At 38.5% G+C, this 24,521-nt stretch overlaps 1 protein-coding gene across 4 annotated transcripts in view; it reads left to right on the top strand.

Annotated features, from left to right (window-relative positions):
* Positions 1-24,521, top strand: part of EDC3 (enhancer of mRNA decapping 3) — a 63,159-nt gene that overhangs the window by 12,968 nt on the left and 25,670 nt on the right. For 2 of the 4 annotated variants that reach the window (XM_012728602.1, XM_004687979.2), the window contains exons 1-4: positions 2,485-2,526; positions 5,783-5,993; positions 7,872-8,191; positions 20,545-20,880. In XM_012728602.1, the coding sequence (XP_012584056.1) occupies positions 5,830-5,993; positions 7,872-8,191; positions 20,545-20,880 (820 nt within the window). In that variant the 5' untranslated portion in view covers positions 2,485-2,526; positions 5,783-5,829. Of the gene's footprint in view, positions 1-2,484; positions 2,527-5,782; positions 5,994-7,871; positions 8,192-20,544; positions 20,881-24,521 lie in introns of those variants that run through there. The other 2 variants (XM_012728600.1, XM_012728601.1) reach the window with 1 other exon arrangement.

The following is a 24,521-nucleotide window of genomic DNA, read 5'->3' as shown; positions in this document are numbered from 1 at the left end:
GATTATACAAAAAAGGGAGGTCATAACATAAGTTAGCATGGAAAGTCTGATCTTTCAGAGCTTTTCCGAGCTACCCGGAATCTGTCAGACGATAGCTGTCACATAGCTTGTGTCACCAATGTCCCTAGTGTTCTTCCCTCCCTCATCATGACCAATATCCCTCCACCTCCCTTGCTGTATGCCACAGATCTGTGATCAGCTTGCTAGTTTTGTCTTTTTTCTGAACTTTTTTTTCTGTTTCCCTGTATTCCACCTATAAGTAAAACCATCCTTTTTCCTTCTGACTTAATTTGACTTAACATAATCACTTCCAGCTTCGTCCATGTTGCTATAAATGGCATGAGTTTATCTTTTTTGATTGCTGAATAATACTCCATTGTGTATATATACTATATCTTCTTGATTCATCTGTTTTGGGCATTTAGCTTGTTTCTATATCTTAGCTATTGTAAATAATGCAGCAATAGACATCGGGGTACAGGTTTCCTTTCCAATGAGTGTTTTTGTATCCTTTGGGTAGATTCCTAGGAGTGGAATCCTTGGCTCATATGGTAGGTGCATTTTTAGTATTTTGAGGAACCTCCACACATATTTCTGTAGTGACAGCTGGACCAATTTGCATTCCCACCAATGATGTAAGAGGGGTCCTTTCTTTCTACATCCTGGCCAGCATTTGTTGTTTCCAATTTTTTTTAAAAACCTTTAATTTTACGCATACAAGAAATGGGGGATAGACCAGAGGTGTAGGAGGTGAGAGGAGTCACCAGAGACAGTAGGGAGCAGAACAGACAGATCTACTAAAATCCGCTGCTGAGAGGAGCAGCCAGTAAGACAGGAAAGGTCTGTAGCACCTGTGGGTCAGCTCCCTGGCCAGAGATGGAACTCATGATAGTGGCTGGTGGTAGCTTCATAGTGCTGATACTTAACTCCTGCACCACCGGTGAGGCCCTCCATTTATTTATTTTTTTAATATAGTCCCTCACCATTGTGTGGTTTTGATTTGCATTTCCTTGACAACAAGTGATGTTGAACATTTTTTCATATGACTCTTTACTGTCAAATCTATATGTTTTTGTTTCCTTTTCTTACTGTATTGACTGAAATCCACTGCTATGTTGGGTAAAATTAGTGAGAGTAGACATCCTTGCTTGGGTCCTGACTTTAGGAGGAACACACTCAATATTTTTTTTATTTTTTATTTTTAATTCTTTTTTATTTTACAAAAGTTTATTTTTACATCATTTTGTACATTTTTTTTCCATCTCAATTGTAATCCCTGCGGGTTTCCCATCACCAAGTCACCCGTGTGCCACCACCATAGTCCCGTGCATTTCCCTCCCTACCCCCCCCCCCCCCGTTTTTGATTCCATTCCCCACTCCACCCCCACAGAATGTCTCTGGTCTATGGTTGTTCATTATTTTTGTTATTTTCTCGCCTGGTCCATTATACTCCTGCTATGAGTGAAACCATCTGGTATTTTTCTTTCTCTTTCTGGCTTATCTCACTAAGCATGATCTTTTCCAGCTCCACCCAAGTTGCTGCAAAAGACATGTGTTTCTCTTTTTTGGTTGCTGAGTAATATTCCATTGTATATATGTGCTACATCTTTTTTATCCAGTCATCTACTTTTGGGCATTTGGGCTGCTTCCATGTTTTTCCAATTGTAAATAAAGCAGCAATAAACATGGGGGTACAGGTATCTTTTTCAATCAGTGTTTTTGTGTAGATACCTAGGAGTGGGATTTCTGGGTCGTAGGGAAGCTCCATGTTTAGCAGTTTGAGGAACCTCCAAACAGTTTTCCATAGTGGTTGTACTAGTTTGTATTCCCACCAGCAGTGCAGGAGAGGGAACACACTCAATATTTAACTTTTAAGTATAATATTAACAATAGCTATTTCATAGATGTTCTTTATCAATTTGATGACATTGTTTTTCTGAGAGTTTTTACCATTATTGGGTGTTGAATTTTGTCATATACTTTTTCCCTGATCATGTGCTTTTTTTTTTTTTTTTTTGCCTGTAAATTTGGTAGATTACATTGTTTGGTTTTCTAACATTGAATCAGCATTGAATCCTTGAAATAAACTCCATTTTGTTATGGTATATAGAGGTTTTTTTAATATATTGCGGGATTCTGTTAGCTGATATTTTGGTAAGAAGTTTATTTCTATATACGTAAGGGATGTTTTATACATTTTGGTGTTGGCTTTGTCTAGTTTTGGTATCAGTATAACTTTTCTGCATTTATTAATATAAAAATTATGATTTTTTAATTAATTCTGTTAATGTGTGAAATGCATTGATTTTTTTTTAAATTTGTCAAACCTTGCATTCCTGGAGTAATCCTAAATCAAATATTTTTCTGGATTTCATTTGTTAATTTTTGTTTTAAAGATTTATTTATTTATGCATACAGAACTGGAGTACAGGCCAGAGGTGCAGGGGCGGTGAGAGGATTCACCAGAGACAGAGTGGGGAGAAGAACAGACTAACTGACAAAGTATAATGCTGAGGGGAGCAGCAGGTGAGTCAGGAGAGGTCTGCTGCACCATGTGGGTCACCTCCAGGGCGGGGATCAAATTCATGCTGACGTGGCTTTAGCTTCTTAGTGCTGTGCTTTAACCAGCTGCGCCACCAGGGAGGGCCCTCTTAATATTTTTTAATAAGATTTTTGGTCTGTATTTGTACAGAATGCTGATTTTCTTTTTGTTTACTCATAATACCTTTGCCAGGCTTTCCTATCAGTGTTATGCAGCCATTGTTGGACAAGTTAGGAGGTGTTTTATTCACCGATATTTCCTGGAAGTTTGTGTAAGATTGGCCTTGTTTCTTGACATATTTGATAAATTCACTGGTAAAGCCACCAAGGCCTGGAGTTTTATTTGTTCAAAGGTATTAAATTAAAATTCTGTCATTTTTCTTAAAAATAAGCTTTTATCTTTTACAGCAGTTTTAGGGTTATAGCAAAATAGAGCAAGCGGAAACAGACCTATACCCCCATACATATTCCTGCCCCCTAGACCCCATACACCTGGCCTCCAGCAGCAGGGTTGAACACATCTGTCATAATGGTTGATGAATATACATTGACACATCACTGCTACCCAGTGTTCAAATTTTACATTAAGTTTCATTCTTTGTGTTTTTTTTTTCTTTGGGCTTTGTCATATGTGTAATGACATGTATCTGCCTTTATGGCAACATATAGAATAGTTGTATTTCCCTATAAATCCCCTGTGATCTATCCTGTTCGACCTCTTCTTGACAAACCTTTGCAGCCACTTATGTTTTTATTGTCTATATAGTTTTAACTTTTCCAGAATGTCATATAACTGGAATATATATAGCGTGTAACCTTTTCAGATTGACTTCTTTCATTTAGTAATATTGGTCTCCATTATCTGCATTTACCACACTTTATCCATTCATTCATAAAGAAGATTTTGATTGCTTCCAAATTTTGGCAGTTGTTGATAAAGCTTTTGTAAACATCTATACTCAGGTTTTTGACATAACATTTTCAGCTCGTTTAGATAAATACCAAGGAATATTGTTGCTGGGCTATATGTTACAAGTGTAAAAAAATGTCAGACAGTCAAGTGGCTGTATGGTTATATGCCATTTTGTGTTCTCCCAGCATTTAATGAAAATTCTGTTCCACATCTTCACCAGCATTTGATTTTTTTTCAGTGTTTTGGCTTTCATAATAGATAGGTAATAATAGGTCATTGTAATTTTGATTTGTATTTCCTAATCTTATGATGTGAGACAACTTAATGTTTATTTGCCATCTTCTTTAGTGAGGTATCTGCTGAGATAAAAACTTGGCCTGGCCCTCCCTGGTGGCGCAGCGGGTTAAAGCACTGCACTGAGAAGCTAAAGCCACTTCCGCATGAGTTCGATTCCTGCCTGCCCCGGAGGTGACCACATGGCGTGGCAGACCTCTCCTGACCCGCCCGCTGCTCCCCTCAGCAGTGTACTTCGTTGATCTGCCTGTTCTGCTCCCCACTCTGTCTCTGGTGAAGCCTCTCACCGCCCCGAGCCTCTGGCCTGTACCCCAGCTCTGTATGCATAAATAAATAAATCTAAAAAAAAAAAAAAAACTTGGCCCATATTTAAATTGACTTGTTCGTTTTCTTATTGTTGAGTTTCCAAATTCTTTGTATATGTGAAACAATGGTCCTTTATCAGATGTCTTTTGCAGATATTTTCTGCCAGTCTATATGACTTGTCTTCTCATTCTCATGGCAGATTCAAATTTAGAATAGATATAAAGATACTCAAGTTTTCTATTTCTTCTTGTATCAATTTTGGTAATTTGTCTTTGAAAGAATTTCTTTCATCTAAGTTGTCAAATTTATTGGCATAAATTTATCATTTTTTAAAAAAAATTTATTTATTTGTGCATACAGAACTGGGGTACAGGCCAGAGGCTCAGGGGCAGTGAGAGGCTTCACCAGAGACAGAGTGGGGAACAGAACAGGCAGATCACCGAAGTACACTGCTGAGGGGAGCAGCGGGTGGGTCAGGAGAGGTCTGCCACACCATGTGATCACCTCTGGGGCAGGTGGGAATGGAACTCATGCAGAAGCGGCTTTAGATTCTCAGTGCTGTACTTTAGCCCGCTGAGCCACCAGGGAGGGCCCATAAATTTATCTTTTTAATGCCTGTAATTCCCTTTTGTCCAATCCTGATATCTGCATGCTGTTAGCTGATGTTTCATATCTCTTGACTAATTAGGGGAAAATCAACTTTATTAACATTTTAAAAGAACTCACTTTATTTTTTCTCAACTATTTCTTATTTCATTGATTTGTGTTCTTTATTTCCTTTGTAATATTTGTGGGTTAATTTGCTCTTTTTTCCTAGCTTCTTGACATGGAAGTTTCAATTATTGTTTTTTTTAAACCTTCCCCCATTTCTAATAAAAGCATTTCAAGGTATAAATTTCCCTTTAAGCACTGTTTTAAGTTCAACCAACAAATGTTGATATTCGTCATATTTTCATTATTATTGAGTTTTGTTATTTTCTATTTTCCCTTTTGATCTCTTCTTCAATCCACAGGATAGAGATTTTTGCTGAATTTCCCTAACTTAGGGATATTTTTAATATTACTGATTTCAGACTTAATTCTGTTATAGACAAAAAATATATTCTAATTTCAATCCTTTGAAATGTATTGATACTATTGATAGTTAAGGCCCAGCTGATGTTGGTGAACAGTCCATGTGAATTTGAAAAAAAAGTATATTCTGTAGTGATTAGTTTTCTGTAAGCATGTTTATGTAGTTGTCTTTTTTTTTAAATTAAGGTAACATTGGTTTACAGCACTGTTTCTGATTCAGAAATATAGGACACATAGTTTTATATAATGCCTCCAACTTTAAAATTTTTTTTTGTCCACAGTTTATCGTTATTAACAATAAGGATTTGCCTGATACAAAATCCATATTTTTACGTGATTTCTTTATAATATAGTAGTCTCTTTGAAAACATTGTGATGGCAGATGTATTATAGTGTAATAGGTTGTAAACAGTTATAGTTTCTGTGTGATTTGATTTCTAGCTTAATATTATGTTTGTACAAGGCTTGTACTTTAATTACAAGGTCTTTATATATTAAATGATATTGCTTACCATTTATATGCATATGCCTGAAAATATAGGGTTTTTGTTTTAGCACCTCAGTTAAGAATATGACAGACTATGAGATTAAGCAACACTTAGTATAGAGTCTAACAAGTATGCTGAATTTAATTAAAACTGTCTGTTTCTTAAGGTACACTGCATGCTTCCTTCTCTTCTCGGCAGTCTCACATCTAAAACATGGCTACGGATTGGCTAGGGAGTATTGTGTCCATCAACTGTGGAGATAGCTTGGGTGTCTATCAGGGAAGAGTGTCAGCAGTGGATCAGGTGAGCCAGACCATTTCTCTCACCCGGCCATTCCACAATGGAGTGAAGTGCCTCGTGCCAGAAGTCACCTTCAGGTGAGTATCCTGATTTTCCCCTGTTTAATCTTGTGGTCTTTGGAATTTGCATTTAGTTTTAATTATCAATATTCTTTCTAGAGTTGTTTTTGAATCGTCTTGTCAGGAGTGAGATTTTAGTTTTAGGACTTACAGTCCAAGATCTGTTTCAGCTTAGACTTTGTGTTATAATTACCTTTCACCTAATGATTCAGGCTTCATGAAACATTTTTCTTGTCTCTGTCAAGCACACAGTATTTTATTATCTGATGAGTCAAATTCAGAATAATCTTTTCCCTTTGGTTTAGAGCTTGTTCCCTAACTGTTGAAATTCTCTTTTCTTTTAGTTTTTCTGTCACCCTTTTGGATTTGCTTTTAATATATTCCTCCATTTCTTTACATTCTCCCCTTCCCACACGTTCCTTTTCTTCTACTCATTTCTTAAGTTTACTCACAGTTCTATCTTTGATTCTTTTTTCAGTCTGCTTTCTCTCTAGTCAGATCTCTTTATGAACCTTTCCATAGGCTAATGCCACCACAAATCTTTTAATTTAGACCCATTAACTAAGCTCCAGCTATTTTTTTAGAAGATTTATTTATTTATGCATACAGAACTGGGGTACAGGCCAGAGGTGCAGTGGCAATGAGAGAATTCACCAGAGACAGACTGGGGAGCAGAACAGGCAGATTGAGGTAGTACACTGCTGAGGGGAGCAGTGGGCAAGGCAGGAGAGGTCTGCCGCGCCATGTGGGTCACCTCCAAGGCCTCATGAGGATCGAACTCACAGTGGCTGCGGTTCGCTTGCAGTGCTGCTCTTTAACCCACTGTGCCACCAGGAGGGCCAGCTCTAGAGACTATTTTAATTGTCAACTAGTCATTTCCCATTGGATATTCCATAAAACATCTTTAACTTAAGATTTTCAAAGCTAAACTTATTTTATTACTTGCAGATTTCTTCTTACAAAGATTTGCCTTTAATTGGTGACTAATGATGCTGTTCATCCAAGTTAGGAGCTTAAGAATCATAGTAAATTCTAAAGTTCAGTTAGTCAGCAAAATCTTGGGGATTACCAAGGTCTGTTGGTTCCATTCTCTTCCCTTTCTCTGCATTGTCATTTGGCCTCCTCATACCCTCTTGTTTCTTATGTGGTCTCTTTTTTTTTAAAGATTTATTTATTCATTTGTACAGAACTGGGGTACAGGCCAGAGATGCGGAGGGTGAGAGGATTCACCAGAGACAGAGTGGGCAGCAGAACAGGCAGATTGACGAAGTACACTGCTGAGGGGAGCAGTGGGTGGGTCAGGAAGGGTCTGCCGCGCCATGTGGTCACCTCCAGGGCGGGCGGGGATTGAACTCATGCTGTAGCTTCTCAGTGCTGTGCTTTAACCCACTGAGCCACCAGGGAGGGCCCTTGTCTGGTCTCTTAATTGGTGCTCTTGCCTCTTTAAGTTTCTCTACCTTCCTACCCACCAGAAAAAGCTAGTGATTAAGGCTGCTTCTGTGGCCCCTGATTACTTCCTAGTGATCCTTTTTGAGCACCCTTCCCTTCGGGCATCACCACAAGATTTGCATTTCCTCAAGTGGGCCATATTGCTCAATTTCTAAGCTTTGACTTCAAATACTCTTCTCCCTGCTATTCTCTGTTTGCATTCTGGAAATCTAAGATGCTAAGGATCGTTTTATGATTAATAATAGGTCTCATTAAAAGCCGTTGCTTTGGCATTTGAATGTTGTGGCTGAACTTTAATTGCTCTCCCATTTTTTTTTCTAGCTTTTGCCTTAATATCTCAGTGATATGTAGCTCTGCAAAGGTGTAGCTGATTGCTGTTGGTTCCAGTTTCATCACTGAATCATTGTTAATAGTGTTGTGATTTGGACTCTTTTTTGTGTATTTCAGGGCAGGTGACATTACAGAGTTAAAAATTCTGGAGATACCAGGTCCTGGAGACAACCAACATTTTGGAGATCTTCATCAGACGGAATTAGGCCCCTCTGGTATTGGGTTCCAAGTAGGTATCAATCAGAATGGCACAGGCAAATTGGTCAAGAAGCCAGCGTCTACCAGCAGTGCCCCTCAGAATATCCCTAGGAGGACAGATGTGAAGAGCCAAGATGTTGCCATTTCCCCACAACAGCAGCAGTGCTCAAAAAGCTATGTGGACAGGCACATGGAATCCTTGAGTCAGTCTAAAAGTTTCCGTCGTCGGCACAACTCGTGTAAGTAGTTCAAGTTGATAATTTTGTTGTAACTTGGTATTTGAGGACTGTAAGCACCTCTCCACTGCTGCTTTATAAATAGGTTCTTTATTATCCTAATAATAAAGGATGCTGGCAGAGCATCACAGAAAAAAATAGCCTGGTTCTTTTAATGCAGGACTATTCTGTCACAGTATTAAGGAAAAGGAAATGAACTGTTAACAGTCTCATACCAGCTCCTTGCCCTTTCTCACCACGTCCCTTCCTTAAAGAAAAGTAATTTATCTGCCTTGAGTTCTTATGGAGAAAAGTGGCATTTTTAATATGGTAACTAGTGGTGAAGCTAATGGCTGAGTTGAATCTGGGCTTGAACTGTTCCAGGGGATACTTGATAACTTTTCTTGTGATTTGGCTCCCACCCATTAAGGGCTGGGCATCTCTGTATCTTAGAGTTTCTGACAACTTAAAATTTGCTTTATTCACTGTCCCTACTGACACAGCAAGGAGATAATGCACTAGCTGGAAAATTGATGTCTTGTTTGGTCCTAGTAGATTGTTGAGTGCCGTTTGTTCATTATAGAACTGTTAAAATTTCAAAAATTGAGTGAATGTATTTAAAACAGGGCACTTTCTTTTGGAGATCCCAGATACCAGTAACTGTCTGAACTGACAGATTGAAAGGAATGGTTGAAAACTTGAGACTAAAATTACATTATTATATTTTTTAATATCCTGTACAATGCTTGGATGAAAACTGACTCTTCCCATTTAGCCTTTGATTTTCTCTACTTTTATCCTCTTAAATTCAGATATCCCGTTTATAATCTATCCATGCACTTGGAGATAATCATTAGAATTTGCATCTTTTTCTATATATTTTCCCCTTTTATGGTCTTATGGTAGTATGAATGGAATGTTTGCTTCTGTGCTATGCTCCTTGGAAGGGAGTCATTGTGTATAACCAACACCTAAGGGGGAAAAAAATTAGATTCTCTCTTCTGGAAGGCAGAGTATCTACAGAAATTATTTGGAAATCTTCTGTACCAGCGATCTGTCTTTTTGCCCCCATTTATTTCTTCAGTCATTTTGAAACCAGTATTTATTATAGGTATTTATTTCATACTCTAGGTTATAAATCAATACTGTGTTATTTTGATGCTCAGAGTGTTTCAGCTTGGCAGTTGGCTACTGTATTCTTTTGACATGACCCACCATTGTGGAGTTTTTTCCCCCTAATACTTCCTTTTCTGGCACTAAAGATGCTATAGGCTTATCTTCAGTATTTCCTGCTCTAACCCTAGAATTAGCCTTTGTCTCCAAGGAACCCTGTTGCCATTTGTTGGAGAATGGTATTAGGACCCAAGATCTGGCTTGGGTATTACCCCTTCAGCTGGCAAAGCAGGGGCAAATGTATACACATAGGGGGATACCTAAGTGAATACAAATCAGTGTATGTGAACATATCTATAAATATTTCTGTGTGTAACTATATAAAACTAAGTTCATATTCATGTCTCCAGTTCTAATCCATTGCCTCATGGATCATTCTATGCCCCTCCTTTTCTTTTCTGTTTTTTTTTTTTTTTTTTTAAGATTTATTTATTCATACAAAATTGGGGTATATGCCAGAGGTGCAGGGGCAAGTGAGAGGATTCACCAGAGACAGAGTGGGGAGCAGAGCAGGCAGATTGATGAAGTACACTGCTGAGGGGAGCAGCAGGCGAAACAGGAGAGGTCTACTGCACCATGTGGGTCAGCTCCCTGGCCATGGATCAAACTTGTGTTGAAGTGGCTGCAGTTAGCTTTTAGTGCTTTGTTGCATTCCAAGGAGGGACCCCCTTTTCTTTTTTCTTGAGATTTATTTTTATTTATTTATGCATACAAAAACTGGGTGTGGATCAGAGGTGAAGAGGAGGGTAGGTGAGAGAATTCACCAGAGACAGAGGAAGAAGCAAAATAGGCAGATCTACTGAAATACACTGCTGAGGGGAGCAGTAGGCAAGACAGGAGAGGTCTGCTGTGCCCTGTCGGTTGGCTTCCTGGTGGGGAGTTGAACTCATGCTGCAGTGGCTGACAATAGCTTCATAGTGCTAAGACTTAACTCCTGTGCCACCCAGGTGGCATCCCCACTTTTCTTACTGATGTAATTTCTTATCCAACAATGAGAAGCCTGTCTCCTACCATCTACCATTCATTGACTTAAATTACTGAATTCTTGTATGAGTAAAGCAGGATCAGAATCACTAACACCTACTCTCACCCCCTCCATTCACTTACTTCATACATTTTTTTCAGATTGTTTTGTCAAATTTTGCATTTCATCCTCCAAACTACTCAGTGACTTTTTAAAAAATTTGCATGCATTAAGGCTCATGCTGTCTAAAGCTCTACCATTTTTTAAAAACACAGAATTTTGTATATATCACTGCAGTGTTATACAGAACCTTGTATTAATTCACTCAACCTTCCCTTAACTCCATGATCCCTACCCCATCCCATTTGTATTTTCAGAGTATCATGTAATTAAAATCACAACAGATTTCAGACTGATTTCTTTCACTTAGTATGCATTTAAGATTTGTCCATGTCATTTGTTGTTTGATAGTTCACTTCTCTGAATAAATATCCCATTGGTAAGGATGTGTCAGAGCTTGTTTATTCATTTACCTATTGGACATTTTGGTTACGGCCCACTTTTGGTGACTGTGCATAAAAGCACTGTAAACATTTGTGTGCAGGTGTTATGTGGACGTAAGTTTCAGATCAATTGGGTGAATTCCTAGCAGTGCACTTGCTGGATAGTATAGTAAGATCGTCACTTTATTAAGAATTATAGCAACTCTGTTTAAAGATGGCTGTTAACTTCAAAGTAAGTCATGTATTTGTTCTTTAACAAGTCAGTTATTTATTTATTTATTTTTAAGATTTATTTATGCATACAGAACTGGGCTTACAGGCCAGAGGTGCAGGGGCGGTGAGAGGATTCACCAGAGACAGAGTGGGGAGCAGAACAGGCCGACTGACCAAGTACACTGCTGAGGGGAGCAGCGGGTGGGTCAGGAGAGGTCTGCCCAGCCATGTGGGTCACCTCCCGGGTGGGATCAAATTCATGCTGAAGTGGCCTTAGCTTCTCAGTGCTGTGTTTTAACCCATTGCGCCACCAGGAAGGGCCTGTCACTGTTATATTTAAGAATTACTTTTAAAAATACACCCTCCCTGGTTGAAGCTTACTCTGCTTTTACTGCTTAACCCATTCTCTTTACCTAGATTACTAACTCCATGTATAGCTAAAGAGATCATGGGCAGTAAACTGTTAACTCTCTTTCAGAGAACTTCTTTTAAGTCCAGATTAGTGTGGAAAAAGACTTTGGCCTGGGAATCTGATGATGAGATGTGGCTCAGTATTGATTTCTGATAGAAGGTAGAGTTACATTTTTTATAGTGAGCCCTGTATGATGCAGAGAAGGGGCTGAATAAATTAACTTATTTAGCACTATATAACAGGATATAAGGGTATTTCTTCCCATGATAATTATAGTGTAGGTTACTAGTATTTTCTCATTAGAGATCTGTAAGTAGAATTTTCTCCATTATGGGTGCATTGGTATTGAGACTCTTAAATTGATAAAACTATTGGGATATAATATCTTCTGTTTTTGCTTTTTAAGTATTCTCTCCAGATTAGAAATGAATTGCTGAGGTATTTATGGTTTCTAGCTACCTAATGTAACATTGATGAGAGCTGTAGCACAAACAGGTTATAATCTGTTCTTTTAGGTTGTGGATGGTGGTGGAAAAGTTATAAAAAGTGTTTCTGTGACCTTGGCATTGAACTGACCACTCTGAATATTTGCTATTTGTATGAAGTGGAACATGAGGACCAGGGAGTGGAGGAAGACCAGTTGAGGTTTTCCTCAAGGAAACTTCCCAGTAAGATACAGATCTGTATATGGTCTGTCAGCGTAGGAGTAATCCCACCATCTGAGATTACAACTTACTTTTTGCCAAGTTTTCACAGTTCAGCTGTAACATCTTAATCTCCCTGGATGTTCTTCATGTATACCCAGCAAACTTAAACCCTAGAGCTGCTGCTAGAATATAAGAAGTTGACTATTTACGAGGCCCTCTAACTGAAAGATCTCAGCTACCTGAAAGCACCTTCTCACAAAGTCCATTGAGCCTGGCACTAAAACATTTGCAGTTTGACCTGCAGGTGCCCTTTAGTGTGCTTAAATCCTGGACAGGGTTCCACTTCACAATATGTGTGTGACAAAAGCTAATAAATAAGTGGCACTGAGGGTTTCACAACAATGGTTTTGTTATTAGTTATCCTGGCCAAAGGACCATGTGCCAAAGGCTGGCAGCAAAATGGCATAGAACACAGCCAGCCTCCAGTCTTAACACATACTTGGCCCTTTGAAAATTAAAGAAATCTGGGAAGCACCGTTTATCTTTTCCAAGGGAAATTCTTTTCTCTCCCAGTGGCCAAAGGCCAATTTATTACAAAGTGAGGCCCTTTAGGCTGAGTAAGCTAAAGATTGAGGAAACTTACTCCAGTCAGGATGCCCCAGTATTTATATTAAAGGATGAGGAAAGGGAAGAATGAGAGACAACTGAACATGGTGGCCTGCCTTTCATTATTTTATATTCTCTTATCTTTTTCTTGCTGAACTGTGATGTTGGTATTTCCTCTTGGAAATTTTTTTTTCACTCTGCTTTCCTGACAGTATTTGGAAGATAGCTAGCTTTAGTATATATTTGTTAAATGAAGAATACAGGAAGATCCTGTATTCAGCCCAAGGAAATGCCTAATATCCTCTAAAGATATAGCTCTGGCTTTGGTTGTAAGTTGTTTGTCGAGTCTTGTGGCCAAGCCAAAGTGGTTTTCCATTTTGTTGCTTCTACTGTGTATTCTTATTCTCTCCCATTGATTAATTGCTTGTCTTCCTATGGCACTGTGATAGGTCTGGGCTAGGGCATTGTCAGTTCATATTGGACATGACTGAACTCCTTTCTTCTGAAGTTCTTGCTTCATATTCTCTCTTATATTGTTGTTGACAACTTTATCTTCCTGTCTTTTTCAGTCACGCTACACACTTGGCATAATTTTTGATGACTCCCTTCTTTCTCAGGGTTACTCAAGTTGCCTTTTCATAACCTTTTTAGAATATTAACTTTTGTTGCTTGGTTGGATTTTTTTTTAAATTGTTGTTCTTATTAACTCAACAGAGATGTGTACTCTTGGTGGACCAGGCATAAAATTGTGTGATTGGTATGAACAACATGGTTCTGCTCTTTGTTGGCTTACAGGCTCCTTGGGGAGTTAGCATAAGAACACAGATAAATACAGGACAAAGCAGGTAGCATAGGGTAGGTGCTAGGTAAATAGCATTTGTAGTACTGCAGGTGGTCAAATGGGAGTGGTTTTTCGGCACAAGTAATCAGTGATGGTTTGTTTAGGCTGAGTATATAACAACAAATATGACAAACAGCTTAAAAGTTGACCAGTAGTTATATCATCAGTATGTAATTAATGCAGCAATAAGTAGATAGACATTTGAAGATGTCTTAGGAAATAGGAAGAAGATTGGTGTAATTTTAACTATTAGGCAAATATTTAAAATTTTTATTTCATACAACATCTACTATGAACATATATTAACAAAGTTATTCTTTAAAAAGGAATACAAACAGGTTTTTTGCTTTTACCTCATATGCTCATTTCCTAGACATTCTTTTTACAGATTCTTTTCACTTGTTTGTATCTATCAGAATTACATGATTTCCCTTCTTTTGTTTCCATATTTTTATATGTGAAGATAATGTGGTATTTGGAATATCACAGACCAAAGCTTGAATTCTAACTCAGACATTAGTTTTCAAATTTGAACTTCCCTTTAGTTTCCTCATTTGTAGAATGATAATTTTATTCAGGTTTTTTTTTTTCACGATTTATTTATTCATATAGAACTGGGGTACAGGCCAGAGATGTGGAGGGTGAGAGGATTCACCAGAGACAGAGTGGGGAGCAGAAAAGGCAGATCAACGAAGTATACTGCTGAGCGGAGCAGCAGGTGGTTCAGGAGAGGTCTGCCATGCCATGTGGATCACCTCCGGTCAGGCGGGTAGGCCGGTATTGAACTCATGCGGAAGTGGCTTTGGCTTTTAGTGCTTTGCTTTAACCCGCTGCGCCACCAGGAAGGGCCCTATTCAGGTGTTTTAAGATAACAGGTAATGTATGTACCAAGGGCTAAGCTGGTGCTGGACTCATAGATTCTGTAGTTGCAAATTATATAGGGATCTTTTTTATTCTTGGCAAGTAAATAGTCATAGACAAATAACCATTTATAAAGTATTTTCATGTTTTTCTACTAATACCTTATAATACCTGAAGGTATTATAAGAATTAATCTTTGTGAAAATGTTGATGGTAAGTATTCTATGAGTAATAGAAAATCCTATCAGTGTCTTAAATTATGTGATAGTAAGTAAGCTCAGAGGTCGGACATTTCCAACCAGGAAATAATCAGGGCTTCAACCTTACTTTTTTGTGTGTGTTGGCTTCACCTTACATTGCTACTGGCTGACTCCAGCAGTTCTGTGTGGCTCATCCAGATTTAACATTCTTCAGAAAGAGAAAAGACACCTTTCTTCCAGTGCGTCATCAGAGTTTCTTAACTTCAGCCATTATTTTTGATGTTTGAGCCACTTTACTTTTTGTTGTGGGAGACTGTCGTATGCATTGTAGAATTAGTAGCATCCTTGAACTCTGTGTACTGGATGCCAGTAACCCACCTCAGGCATTGTCAGGTGTTGGAGGGAGGGGGCAAAAATTGTCCCTGACTAAGAAAAAAGAATTATTAGGAATGAGGACATTTCTGTTACAACACTGTTGTAAGACCTTCCTCCCCCTATCCCTTGCCTCATGATGTCTTTTAGGCTAATTATTGCTCCTCATGCCCATGCTTAAATCACTTATTGGCTTGAGTACCACCATGATACTTTAGAAACTAGTTCCCGAGAAGAAGGTATCTGTCTGAACAAAAACAAGTTTTGTTCTAAGGGTAGAGGGGTTTGGATTTTGGCTAGGCAATGACTGTTCTCTAAAGTGAAAAAACTCAAATGGTATGCAAAAGCCAGTTTAAAGTGCCACGTTGGAAAAAATACTAGCAGTTTGACTAATGGGTCTGCAGCAGTGATTTGGAATGATGGTGAGTATGTGGGTATGACAGGAGAGGCCTAGTGATAGGCTTATATTGTTTATTTTGAATCTCCAACACCTAATGCAGATACTAGTAGATAGCAAGTGCTTAATACATACTTTTTGAATTAGTAAATATGGAAAGTTGCTGATCAGAATACAGACATGAGTAAAATTGTGTTTTGGATTTAGGGAGCAGTTGGTGTGATTATAAATGCAGTTGGCTGAAATGAAGAGACTTGTCTAGAGCACCCTCATTCCTTTCTACCAAATAAACTATATTCAACTTCAGAGATTTAGGCTTTGGATTAAATAGTGCCTTAAAATAAGCATGAAGTGGCCCTCCCTGGTGGCGCAGTGGGTTAGAGCACAACACTAAGTAAGCTAAAGCCACTGCCACATGAGTTCGATTCCTGCCTGCCCTGGAGGTGACCACATGGCGTGGCAGACCTCTCCTGACCCGCCCGCTGCTCCCCTCAGCAGTGTACTTCGTCGATCTGCCTGTTCTGCTCCCCACTCTATCTCTGGTGAAGCCTCTCGCCGCCTCTGAGCCTCTGGCCTGTACCCCAGTTCTGTATGCACAAATAAATAAATCTTTTAAAAAAATTTAAAAAAATAAGCTTGAAGTATTTGACTCATAATGTTGATACTGTTTTACTAGGTTTCTTGTACTTCCTCTTCCAGAAATTAAAAATTTCTATGATATCTAAAGTAGTCTAGATAGGGTTTCCCTGGTGATGCATAATAGCTATCAAGCTATCACCAGCCACTGCATCCTGAGTTCAATCCCCTGTCAGGGAGGTGACCCACATGGTGCGGCAGACCTCTTCTGTCTTACCTGCTGCTCCCCTCAGCAGTGTATTTCTGTCAGTCCTCCTGTTCTGCTCTCCACTCTTTCTGGTGAATCCTCTTACTCCCTGTACCTCTGGCCTGTACCCCAGTTCTTATATGCGTAAATAAATTTTAAAAAATCTGAATAAAAAAGAACATATATTGGCTCATCAGTTCATTGACTTCTACCTACACATTATATACAATATGTAATATTATAGTTGTATTATATGCAGTATATATTATGTAATAATATAGAGTAAGTACGAGGCAAATGTACAAATTTAAAGGGGCTAGATCAGCAAAACTTCTGTTATAGTAATATTAATGGCTCCAAATATTTTTTGCTTATTAAAAATTAATTTGAAAAAAAAAATAAAAATTTGTTTAGGATGGTGATTAATTTGGAATCATTTCTTAAATTGTGACATACCACTAAGGAAAAGTAATTTTAGAGAAATTTTAACATAGAGAATTGATTTTGTAGGTATTGGAAGACCAAACAGAGCAGGAAAAGACATTAAGGAACGAGAAATGAAGGAAAAGTGGGTAGGTTATCAGAACCTTAAGAGTTCAGAAGAGGGGCTTTATAAACTTCTTGGATACAGTGAAGCTGGTTCTGTCTAGACCATGAAGAAAAGCTGGAGACTGGAACTAACAGCCAGGGTACATAAACAAGGCAGAAGTCCTGTCTTCCTTCTTCCCACTTCCTTCTCCCTTCCAGTCTTTTCAGGTACCCACTGCTGGTGTAGGACCCTAACAGGAAGCCAGCTAAGGAAGGAAAAACGTAGTTTGTAGAGTTCTAGCCCCATATCATAAAGTGTGCGTGTGAAGGTGAAAGACAAGAGCTTAGTTAGTGACAAACTAACATCTTGAATGAAACTGATCAAAGAATTGGCTCCTTATTCAGTTAATTTTTAAATATAGGCTTTAAATGGTCTCTGTCTCAAAATATTTAACCTTGTCTTTATAGCCCAAAAGCAGCTTAGGCATATGTAAACAAGTATGTGTTTCAGTAAAACTTTATTTATAGAAGCAGATACTAGAACTAGACTGGGTTTGGGCCCAAGGCTGAAGTTTACAGAAATATGCTTATACATTTTGGGTGAAATGAATCTGTGATACACCGTATGGATTTGTGTGTGGAAAAAAATACTTTTTAATTTGGGAACACTTTTCTTAATTAGCTTCTTTTTGACTAAAGATGACTGTTAAGAGACATAGTGGAAATATTAGCTCTGCTTTTCTCTTGTTCACTTATGAATGCATCATTAGTCTTATCTTAATTCAGTTTCTTTACAAGAATCTTTTGAGTCACTTAGTTGTTTTATATGCTATGATTAAAAATTGATAGTTGGCGACCCTCTCTGGTGGCGCAACAGGTTAAAGCACAGCACTGAGAAACTAAAGCCACTTCCCCATGAGTTCGCCTGCCCTGGAGGTGACCACATGGCGCGGCAGACCTCTCCTGACCTGGCTGCTGCTCCCCTCAGCAGTGTACTTCGTCGATCTGCCTGTTCTGCTCCCCACTCTTTTTCTGGTGAAGCCTCTTGCCGCCCCTGAGCCTCTGGCCTGTACCTCAGTTCTGTATGCACAAATAAATAAATCTTAAAAAAAAAAAATTGATAGTTGCACAACAGTGTGGATATACTTAATGCCACTGTGCATTTAAAAATGCTGAAGTGTGTTATGTTTATTTTACCACAATTTAAAAATATCATATTGTATGGATATGTTCACTATGGAACTTTGCTCTTCCTCAGATATCTAAAATATTGGCAGTGGTTGGCTGGCATAAAACCTGATAAAGATTCTGTTTCTGTTTATATGTTAATGGAATCTAATTAATGAAATTTAATTTCTTACCACTTTTAGTTAAAAGGTAAAGTAAAACGTATATTCAGTGTTTTTTCCCTATGTCCACTAGATCGTCCTGTATACTACTGGGTGTGCACATAACCCACCCGAAGCCAACCATTGGACTGGAAACCTGTCTCCTAGTAGGAAGGTTTGATTTAATACTGAGGCAGTGCATGAATAATTCTGCAAACTGGGCTTTCCTCTAGTTCTTCCCATACCTACATGTATTGTTACCTGACTTTATATATATTTTTAAAATTTATTTATTCATACAGAACTGGGGTACAGGCCAGAGGTGCAGAGGGTGAAAGGATTCACCAGAGACAGAGTGGGGAGCAGATCGACGAAGTACACTGCTGAGGGGAGCAGCGGGTGGGTCAAGAGAGGTCTGCCACACCATGTGGATCACCTCTGGGGCAGGCGGGGATAGAACTCATGTGGAGGTGCCCTTTGATTCCTAATGCTGCGCTTTAACCCGCTGCACCACCAGGGAGGGCCCTAAACTTCGGTTTTTTACCACATTGTATTTTAGTATTTGCTTTATATATCTCTCTTCCCTCTTTGAGTAACATATCTTGGTTATATATTATAATACTATATACTCTAGCACTTAGCTGGTATATGGCATGTTTTCACCATGGAACTTGAACTTAATTCAGCCTTTGCCTCTCAAAGTTCATAATCCAGGCTGTTTATGGTGTTCCAACAAGTTCTTTTGGTCAGCTTTGCTGTTTTTCAGAGGTCTAAGTTTCATCTTTACTCCCAGTACAGCCCTCTTTCATACCAATATTTGGCATTAGAAAGACCTGGACATGAGATATATTTGTGTAGTACATATTGTGCAGAATAATTACTGTAACTGATCTTTCTGATGTTAATTAACTTGTTAATGTGTGTTAAACAGCTATTTACAGATTGCCTGCCAACTGTGCTGGGAAGACTGTAAGTGAGCATTTTACATGCAAGACATAGAAACATTGAGTGACAGGCATAAATGTCATTGAAAAATGACAACTAGATCCTAGGTCTCCTGACTCATACATCGCCCATTGGGTAGAAATTTGTTGTGAAAGAGTTTGAGCAGTATGGTTTGGATGGTAATGTATTAAGGGGTTTGCTAGTGATCATTTGCACCTCTACTTGAGTATTTTCAATAATTAAGAAACTCAGTATCTCAAAGGAAAGTACATTACTATTATCAGTCACCTGGTTCACCCTTTCAGGATGGTCAGATGAGGAATCAATATAAATATGTTGAATATAAATTCAAGGATTCTTTGGGAATGGATAGTTTGGAGAATTCTGTGGGATCTTCTTCCTTGTTTACTAGTATTTGATAGGGTGTGTTACAACATTAGAGATTCAGCTACATAGAGCGACTGACTGTTGTATGGATGTGCATTTTGGTGTGGTATCTACACACTGGTTTTAATGGTTCAGAAATTGCATACTCAGAAGTGATAAAAGTCTGAGACAGGAGATCACTAAAGACAAGTTTATACATCAAAATACCAACTTGTAGTGGAAAGTGTGCATTTCGCTCAAAATCTGGAATCTCTTGTCCAAACCTAAAGATTCCCTTCTGCTGGTGTAGCCTGAGACCAAATAAATAATCAGGAAGATACTTGCTTTGTAAGCTTAGAATTAAGAGAGGGTCCTCTTTGGTGGTGCAGTGGGTTAAAGAGCAGCACTGCAAGTGAACTACAGCCACTTCAGTGCAAGTTCGATCCTCAGCCCCAGAGGTGATCCACATGGTGTGGCAGATCTCTCCTGCCTCGCCCACTGCTCCTCTCAGCAGTGTGCTTCGTCAGTTTGCCTGTTCTCCCCACTCTGTCTCTGGTGAATCCTCTCACCATCCCTGTACCTCTAGTCTATATCCCAATTCTGTATGAATAAATAAATCTTAAAAGAAAAAAAAAGAAAATTTCAGTTGACTCCACTCTACCACACTAATATATTCTGTGCCATCTAACACAGACTTCCAGGAATAAAGGTTAAATTAAAAAAAAAAAAAGAATTAAGAGACATTTGAATAGTACCTTCATTGAACTTCAGGTTATGGAAACTTGACCTTTTTTTTTTTTTTTTCTTTTTACTCTGGGGATCTTTTTCTCTTTAACAATTGCAGGCATTCAGTGTCAAATTACTTTGATCTGTGGGAAAAGAGTTTACTATATTGTCCTACATTTTTGATAGTCACTTATCCAAAAAAGCCTTTGTTATTACTAATTTTCTTAGGAAGTACAAAATTTGTTAAGATTCCCAGGAATACTGCTCATTTTATATTACTTAAATAACGTATGAAATTTTATATTAGTCTCCTATGAGATTTGTGCTATTTTGTGTTGCTTAATGGTTTAGAATTAGCTTACCATTTCATTTCACTTTAAGTATGGTAGCATTCCACATAAAGGACTAGTGCTACTCCCGCTGAGCACTTTTTGTAGGCATACTGACTTTAGTCTCTGATTTTTTTCTCCAGGGTCCTCTAGTAGCAGACACCCAAACCAAGCAACTCCAAAGAAAAGTGGCTTAAAGAATGGCCAGATGAAGAATAAAGATGATGAGTGCTTTGGGGATGATATTGAGGAGATTCCAGACACAGATTTTGATTTTGAAGGGAACCTGGCTCTTTTTGACAAAGCAGCTGTGTTTGAGGAGATTGATACATATGAGAGGAGAAGTGGTACCCGTTCCAGGGGCATCCCAAATGAAAGGCCTACTCGGTATCGCCACGATGAGAACATCCTAGAGTCAGAACCCATTGTCTATCGACGGATCACTGTGCCCCACAGCATGAGCAAAGAGTTCTGCACAGGTGAGTTGCTGCACCATGTCCCACACGCCACTGACTTCATTCTATCGTGTTTAAAACAGAATGACCCAGATTCTGAGTCAGGTCTTGCAGTAGAAATTAACTAAAGTGACTCGGCAGCTGGCCTGTTGTTATGTTCTCATGGGATTGTTGTCATCATAGCATCCTGCCTGCCACCAGGAGGGACTGATTTCTCTCTATGTCTATAGATATTCTACATCTGGCAGGTTTTGGTCTGCTTTTTCTTAGGTATGTCATAATTAGAAGTTAAAGGCATGGAGACCTGTGACCTAGATTCACATATCAGTTCTGTTTTAGTTAGAATTCCCTATTACTGCCTGTACATTTTATTGGGAGCTTAACTCTGTTTTATAGGTTGTTTGCTGGGGTTAAAAACACTTGGATGGGGCCTCTCTGGTAGCACAGGAGTTAAGTCTTAGCACTATCAAGCTATCGCTAGTCACGACATGAATTTGATCCTCATATGATGAGCCAGGGAGCTGACCCATATGGCGCAGCAGACCTCTCCTTTCTTGCTCGCTGCTCCCCTCAGCGGTGTATTTCAGTAGATTTGCCTGTTCAGCTCCCTACTTTGTTTCTAATGAATCCCCTCCCCCTGCACAGCTGGCCAACACCCCAGTTCTTATATGCATAAATTTATAGAAGTAAATCTTTAAAAAAATACAATTGGGTAGTTGAGAACACTGGCTAAAATTAGAGTTTTAATAAATTACATTTGTTTACTACACTGTCCTCATCTCTTGCTGGCCCTGGTCATTGAGAATTGACTAGTCATAATTTCATGAAACAAAATCATGCATTTGTACTCATGAGATCCCTGAATATGAATCACCAATAACTCAGTGACTTTGTTTTTAGCGACAGAATCAATGGGTGGAGAACTAGAGTATATCCATTCTAGGGGATTTTCTACAGCCATTAGAAATATTTGCAAAGAAATTTTAATGTAATGGGGTTATAAGAATTTTTAAAAATATTTATTTATACATACAGAACTGGAGTATAGGCCAGAGGTGCAGGGATGGTGAGAGGATTCACTAGTGACAGAGTGGGGAGCAAAACAGGCAGATGGACAAAGTACACTGCTGAGGGGAGCAGTGGGCGGGTCAGGAGAGGTCTGCCGTGCCATGTGGGTCATCACCTGGGCTAGGGATCAAACTTGCACTGAAGTGACTGCGGCCAGCTTTCAGTGCTGCGCTTTAACCTGCTGCACCATCAGGGAGGGCCCAGAAATAAGAACTTTTAACGATAAGGGGGAAAGAAGCTTATATTGTAGGGGATAGGGTAGAAAAGAGAAACTAAGAAAAAATACCCTAAGCTATTCTTCTGGTTGTAAAGAAGCCTGGAAGAATTGGTATATGTCATCTGGTTTGGGTACCCATAGTTCCAAACAACTGTGCAAAGAAGATTCAACAGATTTCCTTTATCCAGGAAACTTGGTGGTTTTAAGTTTCTTTTATTTTAAGCATTATGACCTTTTCTTCAGCATTAGATGTTTGAAGCAGATAAATGTGGAAGACATGCTCCATTTCATCATTCTCCTTCCCCCAAGCACATTGCTGATTCAATTTCTTGGTATCCTACTTGGGAACAACTGCTATTGAATGTTCTCAGGAGCTAAATGAGGAAATCATAACAGTATATGAGAATATTAACTGAACATAATATTAATTTAGTTTGAAGTTTTTAATATAGGGACTATAAATTTTGAACACTAGAAGTTTTTTTTTTTTAATAATAGTTTATTTTTACATCATTTTGTGCCTTTTTCCATCTCAGTTGTAATCCCTGTGGGCTTCCCATCACCAAATAACCCGTGTACCATCACCATAGATAGTCCAGTGCATTTCCCTCCCCATACTGCTTTTGATGCTATTCCCTACTCCACCCCCATAAAATGTCTCTGGTATATATAGCTGTTCATTATTATTATTTTCTCGCCTGGCCCGTTATACTCCTGCTATGAGTGAAACCATCCATTATTTTTCCTTTTCTTTCTGGCTTATTTCACTAAGCATGATCTTTTCCAGCTCCATCCATGTTGCTGCAGGAGGCATGTGTTTATTTATTTATTTTTGGTTGCTGAGTAATATTCCATTGTATATATGTACCACATCTTTTTAATCTAGTCATCCACTTTGGGCATTTGGGTGGTTTCCATGTCTTTCCAATTGTAAATAAAGCAGCAATAAACATGGAGGTGCAGATGTCTTTTTGAGTCAGTGTTTTTTTATGTCTTTTGGGTAGATACCTAGGAGTGGGGTGTGGGGTTAACTCCTCGGTATCTACCTTGGGTCATATGGAACCTCCATTTGTAGCAGTTTGAGGAACCTCCAAACAGTTTTCCATAGTGGTTGTACTAGTTTGCATTCCCACCAGCACTGCAGGAGAGTTCCTTTTTCTCCACATCCTTGTCAACATTTGTTGTTAGTTGTTTTAAGATGTGCCATTCTCACTGTGTAAGGTGGTATCTCATGGTTTTAATTTGCATCTCCCTTATTACAAGTGATGTTGAACATTTTTTCATATGCTTGTTGGCCATCTGTATTTCCTCTTTGGAGAAGTATCTTTTAGCTCTTTTGCCCATTTTTTAATTGGGTTGTTTATTTTTGTTGAGTTTCATTAGTTTTTTTGTATATCTTTGTAATTTCTCTTTTGCACTACAAAAGCTCTTTAACTTGATGTAGTTCCATCTATTTATCCTTGCCTTCATTATTGTGGCATTGGGTGCTGTATCTTCAAAGATGTTATTGATGTGTATGTCGTGTAGTGTTTGGCCCATCTTTGCTTCCAGATATTTTATGGCTTCCATTCTTATGTCTATGTCTTTGAGTTGATTTTTGTGTATGGTGCGAGGTGTAGTGATCTAAGTTCATTTTTTTGCATGTAGCTTCCCAATTTTCCCAACACCATTTGTTGAACAAACTTTCTTTGTTCCATTGTATCTTCTTTGCTCCTTTGTCAAAGATTAGCGGTCAATAAACCTGTGGGTTTATATCTGGGTTTTCTATTTGACTCCACTTGTCTGTGTATCTGTTCTTGTTCCAGTACCATGCAGTTGATTATTATGCAGCTTGATTATTATGACTTTGTAGTATAGCTTTAAGTTTGGGATTGTAATGCCTTTGTTCTCTTTCTTCTTAGTCATGAGAGTTTTGGCTTTTTGAGGTCTTTTGTTGTTCATTATGAATCTCATCAACATTTTTTCTATTTCTTTGAAGAATATCATTGAGACTTTAATTGGGATGGCACTAAATCTGTATATCGCTTTTGGCAGGATGGCCATTTTGATTATGTTAATTCTCCCGATCCATGAGCAGGGGATGTCTTTCCATTTCATTGGTGTCTTGTATTTCTTTTAATAATGTTTTGTGATTTTCTTTGTATAGGTCTTTTACCTCTTTTGTTAGGTTGATTTACAGGTATTTGATTCTTTTTGTTTTAATTGAAAAGGGGCTTTTTTTTTTTTATTATTTCTGCATCTTCTGATTGGTTGTTTTTGTATAGGAAGGCCTCTGACTTTTGTGTGTTGATTTTATATCCTGCTACCTTGCTAAACTGGTGGATGGTTTTGATTAGTTCCTCTGTGGAGTTTTTAGGGTTTCCATGTAAATTAACATATC

Source organism: Condylura cristata, unplaced genomic scaffold (assembly GCF_000260355.1).
Source record: "Condylura cristata isolate star-nosed mole 26May11 unplaced genomic scaffold, ConCri1.0 scaffold00023, whole genome shotgun sequence".
Taxonomy (NCBI): domain Eukaryota; kingdom Metazoa; phylum Chordata; class Mammalia; order Eulipotyphla; family Talpidae; genus Condylura; species Condylura cristata.
The sequence above is the reverse complement of the archived record's forward strand: the minus strand, read 5'-3'. Positions and strand labels throughout refer to the sequence as shown.